We start from the raw sequence: 8,334 nt of genomic DNA on the forward strand, positions 1-8,334 counted from the left end.
TCATAGAAAACTTAACCAAGGAATAGATATCCTACATAGTTCTGTAAATATTAAAACAATCTTTATTAACATAGGTAAAATATATTTGATGCTATAATATGTGCATATTAGGTCAAATAATAATAATAATAATAAAAATAATAATCATTCTATGTAAAAAAATATTCACAGAATGTAAAATAATTTTTAAAAAAAAATCCTAAATTAAAAACTAAAATATTAAGAAACAGTAACAAAATTAAGTCTAATCTATGTTTACATAAAAAGAAAAACAACTAATAGGATAACATTTGAGAGCATTTTGTTAACCATTACAAAATACAATACATAAATCATAAAACAAAAAAAAAAAATATACTCTAAAATCATACAATTTATAGGTACTTGGTAGCAGTAAAAATATACATTTATATAACTTCTACCATACGTAAACATAAATAGTAGCCCTACTTAGTAAAAGTAAAATAAAACTGGTTAACATATTTGTATCATTTCCGTAAAAAAATAAACATATTAATATCCAACATTTCCTGCAATACATGTCAAAACGTGTCAGTCTTAAATATTGTCTTGTAATGATTTTAGCGGTATATTATATTAAATAATATTCACATTAAATAATTCCTTTTATAAAATACAGTGTAGAAACATAGTGGAATGTTACGCTTTTAACGGTATTGTACAGATTTAATATTTTATTGAACGTTTTTATTTGAATATATTATCAAAGTCGACTAAAAGTGCTTCTATCACCATATTCTGTTGCATCAGGTCAATTGCCATATTTGTTGATTCAATTTCTGGCCACATGAGAGTTGGTCCAAAAACAATAGCTAAATTTGGAATGTGCATCCGATTGAACTCTTTGTAACTTGTTACTCTATACACACAATATACAAAAATTAATACAAATTAAACATAATATTTGGTAAATTATATTACTTTAATAAGTGTATAAGTAAAAATTTTAGCGTGTCATAATTTGGTCCAGGTAACGATTTTGTGATGTCACGAAAATGCAATAACTTGTCTTTACGACTATGACTTGCTGGAAAATAAATGATAAATATTATATTAATTTTAGTAAAATATGATAAATTCATTAATCTATAATAAAGGTCTTTAGTAGTTAAAATCATAAGTATCATTATCTAATTTCTAAAATTGTAAGAGATAATATGTTCAAGATTTGTATAATAAACCAGATACTTATGATTTATTAGAAATATTATAATCAAGGACTTATAAGATATCTTTTCAAACAGTGATTATTATACTTCCAATAACCTAACTTAAAATATCACTTGATCATGCCATTATTAAATTAGTAAAATATAAATAATGACGAAGATTTTGGAACATTTAATAAATAATTTGATTAACTTGATACTTACTGCCAGCTGAAATAGCTTTGCGGAAAGCATGATAGGGTATAAGAGGTTCTTTGAGTTCTCTGAAAAATAGCTTGAGAGCACCAGTTAGAACATGAACGTCTTCTTCTTGGTCAATCACCGAAAGATTATTTTGGTCAACTTGCAATCTTATCTTTTGCACCTGAGATAAATTACCTGAAGCACGGTATAAGCCATCGGTCTTTAAATTATCTTCACTGATCTCAATAGCTGCCACACAACGTTGCACAAAAGCTGGGATGCGTGGTTGGTCTGTACCAACCACATGTTCTAAGAAACAACCAAATGCATTCTCATCTAAATTAAAAAACAGTAATTTAACAAAATGATTATTGGATAAATTATGGTTTAATACCTTTCCAAATTCCTTTTTTGACAAGCGATTCCATTGTAGGTCTTCGGTGAAAAAATTTCCGTAGACGGTTTTTTATTTTTGTCTGGCGTTCTACATTAGATGTCAAATCTTCCATACTGCCTCCATCTTTTGCTTTTACTAATGAAAAAATAATCATAAAATTATCAATTGCAAAATAAAACAAAGACCTTATCATTTTTTGTCATAATATTAAATTTAATACACCAATATTTAAAACATGACTGTTCATAAAATAAAAAAATAAAAGATAAAATAAAATCAGCGAATGAACTGCAATATTCATTAAACTCAATTGATAAACTCTACTGTTTCCCTGTTTTATTATCTAGACCCTCTACTACAGGATATGACTGTATACAATAAATTAACTAGTGTAACCTAAAAAAAAAAAGAATACATTTTATTAATTGGAACTTACATTTAAGGGATTTGTTTCTATTCAGTTTGTTTTTTTTTTCAGTATCAAGTAAGTCGTTAGTACGTGCATTTGGAAAACGAGGACATCTGTCAAAGTTGCATGGCTAAAAATAAAAAATAAATTTTAGTTATACATATGTTTAGTAATGACACACTTCTCTAATAGATAATATTAAATAATAATTACTAACTAGATTTGAAATAACTGCCTGTATTGCGTAGAGCCATGACTGGGCTTGGACGTTACATTCATTTTGGAACAATACCTGAGTTCCTAAAACAGTACTGATAACATAAACATTTTTACGACTAGATACCTTGTCGGCTGGATACACAAGAGCACCATTCAAATCTACACAAAGTTCTGGTCGTCCACTACCATTTTTCTATAAAATAAAAATATATACTAATATATGTAGTAAAACGTTTTAGTGAATAAACAAATAATTTACCATTGCTACGAAAGATTTAGCATCTTTGAAGAAAAGCAAAAACAATTCAGTAAGTATTACATGTGATATTGTCCAATTTTTTCGAAGTCTTTTTCCATTTTCAGTAATTTTTGTTCGATTTAAAGGGCCCTCTTTCAATACACACTAAAAAATTAATTTTTTAATAAGAGAAAAAAATTAAAATCAATTAACATTTAATAAAAAAAAAGCAATTACCATATGTCCATCCCATAATTGGGGCCAATTCTTAGGAACACTTACTGTAGACGAGGATGGGCTTCTAAAAATTAAATTATACAATTGATATTTTAATACTTTTTACAACAATAAAAATTATATATTTAAATAAAATAAATGTATCAAATTACTTGATGTCTGAAGAATCATCTTTTTCGCTATTACTTTTGTTTGATTTCAAAGATGAAGAAGAATCTTCTAAATCTAATTTAAGAGACGATGGGCTAGCATTAGATGCATTGCTATTATTTGTCTCAGGCAATGTCCAAGAAGATTCTTTACTATTTTCTTCATAGTAATAAGAACGACCTTTAAAATCTTTTGACGAAAGCCACTAAAACAATAACAAAATATATAATATATAAATATTGATATATATTGATTTATAATTTTCAGTTGTCCAGTTAAAAAATATAAACAACAATTTTTGTATTTTTTTTATATACAAGTATACTCATAATATAATATTATAATTATAAATATATATATGTATGTAATAAAATATAATCACGGTATCACGAGTTTTTCTTAGCAAAGTTTAATATTTATTTTTATGGAAAATCTAATGGCGTAGGACGTTTGCGCATCACTTTTGTTAAAAAGGAAAAGAGTATTTTCACATAGCTTTTGTTTTTAATAACCTTTTTATAGGCAGTTTGTGCATCGCAATTTTTATAAATTACATATATGATATCAATAATTAAACAAAACCATACATTTATATAAATCAATCGTCAGTATTCATATTAAAGATAAATAAAGTATTATATATTCATATTTACAAAAATATATATAATATATTATTGAACGTGTACTACCCTATTATTACTAGATTCGTGCATTACTCATTATATTTACATTTATATAAAAAAATACAAAATTATAAAAATGTAAATATTATTATAATATATTTGAATATTTTATTTAAATTTATAAGTGTAGTTCCTAAAGTATCGGTTATAATATTATCGTCACCTATATAATGTCATCGGTGTATCATTCCAGTCATGTCACTAATGGTACAAATGATGCGCAAACGACAAACACCAAAATTTAATTAGTTAAAGAATTTTTTTTAAACTTAAAGGAATTGCTAGGTTATTTTTTGAAAATTTTTAAACAGAACGTGTGAACACCTGTTCGTCTTCAGACGAAATCCCGTCCAAAGCGCTGTCCATAAGCTCATTTTTCCAAGCCATAATGTCAGACCACTTAGGTCTAAACGAAACGCAAATTTCATGATTTGGAAACGTCGCTGAGACCGAATGCGGTAGGATACTATCGTCGTTTTCGGCGAACGACAACAAATCGTTACCATCGTCTGGTTGCCGGTCCATGCTATAATATTCAAAATCTGAAGCACTGGTGGTAGAGTCAAAATCGAATAGATTATCAATTGTTGAGTCCAATACAGAGTCACGGTGAACACTAAACAAATTCAACGGTTCCGACTCTTCAGCAACCGTATGTCGCAGACATTGCAACCATCTCACTACGTCCGCTTCCATGGGAAGTATAATAGTCGTCGATAAGGAAACCGACGCGTTTTAAAAGGCGGCGCAACACTGTCTAATTGACACATACTGACATCCATTCGAGCGCGGTATTTGGTTGTTTTTTTATTACAATTTACATCATATAATTAAAACGGAGACGACAACGACGACGACAGCAGCCGTCACAACGAGCAATAATCATGCTTTTAACTAAACGACAGAGCGATGTATACGTAACCTGCGGGAATGTTTAAAATAGATTCGCGACGTAGTAATATTATCAGTTGTATTTGCTGTGTGTGGCATTTAAATGTCATGCTTTAACCTATTATTATAATACTATATAAAAAAGTCTAAAATGTCTATAACCTTTAAAAACTATATAGGTACTAACGATTTATAAAAAATTTAAGGTTTTCAAATATTGTTTTAATATTCAAATAAAAACAATATCTATGTCCCGACAATCAAAAGTAATCATTATCGAGTATATGAATTTTGAAAAAAAAATATATTGTTTTAAATAATATTAAAAAATGAAATTAATTTAGAATCTAAGTTAAGCATTTATAATAAGTTTACAAAATGGTTCACCAAGCATACTCATCCCTAATTTATTCAAACTGTAGATTAACATTTTTTAAGAGTATAGGATCATATTATTTTCATACACTTATAATAATACACATAAACTTAATAGAATTTAAGCAAGGGGTAACCTTGAAATCAACTTTTTTTCAAATTAAAATAATTTTTCCAATACATTTTTAAATACATGGCTTTGAAAAGTCGAAAATAAAAATATAAAACAATTGGTTAAAATTTTGAGTTAAATAACTTTGAATTTATTGTTTATGATTATGAATTGAAAGATATGGAAGAACTCTTTCAGTTTTATGTTTCCGTAAAACCATATTTTAAGAAATTTTTATATCAAGAATTGTATATTATTTAGTAATAATTGTATACAATTTATTTTAAATAATAAAAAATAAATAACGATGTTTGTAGTTTAAAAAGCGGCTGTTTTTTTCAAATTTACTGAAATTTTGCGTGATAAATATTATTAAGCAAAATACGAATAGTAAAAACAGTTTGATTTGATTTACGATAACTTCTGGAAACAAGCTTAATATAAATTAGTAAGCTATGTAAAATAAAACATTGTTTGATATTATTATTCATTTTAGATTCTAAGAAGCGATGAATGTATTGATTTTACAATGAGTGACCACTTTTTGAAGCAATAAAAGTATTTCAATAATATTATTTAAATATTTAAATTAAATAAACTTCAATATTTTTTCAGTTAAGAAAGTGAATTAAGTTAATATTCTTGGCGTGTTAAAGTAAAATCAGTACCTAGTTTTCTTCATAGTTTTTCAGCAAAACTAATCATCAAAAAAAAAAAAATCGTTTTATAATTAAAAAAAAACTTTTTTAAGTTACATATTGTAACTAAAAAACTAAAAAATATACAAACATAATTATTTGAAAGACATTTTAAGTTAAAATTTGAGGAAATTAGATATTTAAATGAAAAATAACGATGTAAACTATAGTTATTTTGTTAAAATTTAAAAATATTATTTATGGGTACTTGAAACGAATATTATATTTTATACAAATTACGATATTTTCAAATGTAATGTTTAAAGAATCACAAGTCAATGCAAAACCAGTAGGTAAATTCATCGCTTGTTTCATAATATTTGCCAACGTTCAGGAGCACAGGGTAATGTTTCAACACTACTTAACACAACCCTTTCCCGTATTATCTTATACATACGATGCAATAATTTATATAGTAAAATAGAAACTTTAATTTAATAAATGATTATTAAGAACAGTATTTATTTCAACTGAAATTACGAGTATGTTGTAATTAAACATTTTGAGTTAGATATGTTTATTTGCAGCTCTTATATTTTGAACTCCATCATGGTAAAAAAATAAATATTTGGCAAGTTTGCAAAATTACTTTTTTGTTTTACAAAATATAAAAAAGTGCCAAACAACTATGCACAAAAAAAGTTTTATAATATAAAAATTTCAGTTTTATTTTAATTACTATAACACATTCATACATTTAAAATATTGGTTATAGTGACACTCAACCATAGACTAATAAAAGGTAAATATATGTATTCAAGTATTCAACTATTCAAGATGACTCATGTATTACATAATATGATCACTTTAAATGTAAATATAACAATTATGTGAATCTGCTACTATGTGGGTTTTATAAAAATTGGCCACTAAAACTTTCAATTTATATATATATATATTGAATCTTTCAAATTTAGATTATATAACATGGGTTTTTTTTTTAGTGACCCTAACTATTTGCACTTTTTTAACATTAAAAAAATATATATATACAATTATTCTAGAATTTTAAGTTATGGCATTTTAATATTTGTTATAATGTCTATAAATAATTCATCTTTATACCTATTTATCTTCAAGGTTTTTTGATAGTAAAATTTCTACAGCTACCTAAACTAATGTAAGGTGTACTGATATTTTATTTAATAACTTTTAAAAGAAAGCTGTAAATTTAATTGATATTATTTTTTTTATAAAACGTAATTTAACTTACAGTTTAGATTACTAAAAAACTATTAAAAATGATTTTGCATAAATGTGTTTAATTTTTAATTAGTGTAGATCAGAGAAGAACACAAAATAAATGAATTGCTATATTGTCTGTGTACTTGTTTTATAACAGGGGGTGGCCAAACCGCGGCTCGCGTCATAGACTTCCGCGGCTTCGCATCTTATCGTAACATTTTTTAATATGAATTTATGTAAATTTATATTTATGTATGACTTTTTTATTTTTTTACATTTTGGCTCTTCTATATTTATTAATATATTTGGTGGCTTGCGAGTCTCTTCTCGCTGACCACCCCTGTTCTATAATATTACACCTTTTAAGTTGTAAAAATTAATTACTAAGAGGACGTTATTCCTGCATGTGTTGTTTCAGTATACGCACGTAACGACGTACACAAAACGTGTTTAACCGGCAGTCTAGAAGCAAACTCGCATCAATATTGGTACTAGAATAATAAACTTATAAAATTAAACGATGACAATATTTTGGAGGACAAGACGTTGAATTTTTTAAAAAAAATTAATATTTTGAAAAGTTAAAGGTTATTTGAAATGCTTGTTAATTCTAAACGATTATAATGAACGTTATATTGGGAATAATAGAAAAAACTCAGCATCTTGGCCTCTGAAATATTGTCATCTTTAATTTTATAATAGGTTTATTTACTCTAGAACCAAAAATTGAGCGAGTTCTACTCAGACTGCGTAACGTGTTTTTGTCTACGTGCTATGTACCTATGTAAAATAGACTAGATGAAGACAACGCATGCGGGTATGACGTCCTTTTCAATTTAAATACATTGGGAATAATTTCATTTTCATTATTAGTTGTTTATTTTGAATACCATCAGAAATATAAATAATCAAAATCTTTAATATCAGCTGAGAATTAAAAACAACTTTTTTCTATTTAAACATTAACAAAAACAGTCTAAATTCTTTAATTTGTTTAAATATTAGCATTCTAAATATATGATGTGCATTTATTATTATCAGGTCATTCATTCTAATTCACTGAATTTAAAATACATCAAAATAAAAATGTCTAAGGTACATAATCATTTATCAACAATATTGTTAATAATGTAAGTTAGTATTTATCTATTTATATTATATTATATTAGAATAGTTATCTATTCTGCATTGTATTATAGTATAATATTGAACTACATTGCAATTACTAGCTATACTAAATATATTTATTAATTCTTATACATAGGCGGACGTCAGAGGGACTTAGGGGGCTTAGAACCCCCAAGTATTTCAATAGACCTCAAAAATCGAATGTGTGTGAGTTGTTTAGTAAGGGATGATCATAACTT

At 26.1% G+C, this 8,334-nt stretch overlaps 1 protein-coding gene across 1 annotated transcript; it reads right to left on the minus strand.

Annotated features, from left to right (window-relative positions):
* Nucleotides 1–179: 179 nt before the first annotated feature.
* On the minus strand, nt 180–4,433 carry LOC113553190 (rho GTPase-activating protein 15-like). The gene is made up of 10 exons (XM_026956384.1): nt 4,031–4,433; nt 3,026–3,228; nt 2,874–2,937; nt 2,658–2,801; nt 2,397–2,591; nt 2,207–2,309; nt 1,768–1,905; nt 1,395–1,709; nt 943–1,048; nt 180–880 (listed from the first exon to the last, which is right to left on the minus strand). The coding sequence occupies exons 1-10, from the start codon at nt 4,400–4,402 to the stop codon at nt 709–711; spliced, it is 1,812 nt and encodes a 603-aa protein (XP_026812185.1). The 5' UTR covers nt 4,403–4,433; the 3' UTR covers nt 180–708.
* Between the last annotated feature and the right edge of the window lie 3,901 nt (nt 4,434–8,334).

Source organism: Rhopalosiphum maidis, chromosome 2, assembly GCF_003676215.2.
Source record: "Rhopalosiphum maidis isolate BTI-1 chromosome 2, ASM367621v3, whole genome shotgun sequence".
NCBI lineage: Eukaryota > Metazoa > Arthropoda > Insecta > Hemiptera > Aphididae > Rhopalosiphum > Rhopalosiphum maidis.

Coding starts and splice junctions, on each gene's coding strand:
- LOC113553190 (XM_026956384.1), bottom strand. CDS start 4,402: ATGGAAGCGGACGTAGTGAGATGGTTGCAATGTCTGCGACATACGGTT. Junction 1,710..1,767: donor CAAAAAAGGAATTTGGAAAG/GTATTAAACCAT, acceptor TTTTTAATTTAG/ATGAGAATGCATTTGGTTGT. Junction 1,049..1,394: donor CAAAGCTATTTCAGCTGGCA/GTAAGTATCAAG, acceptor TTTATTTTCCAG/CAAGTCATAGTCGTAAAGAC.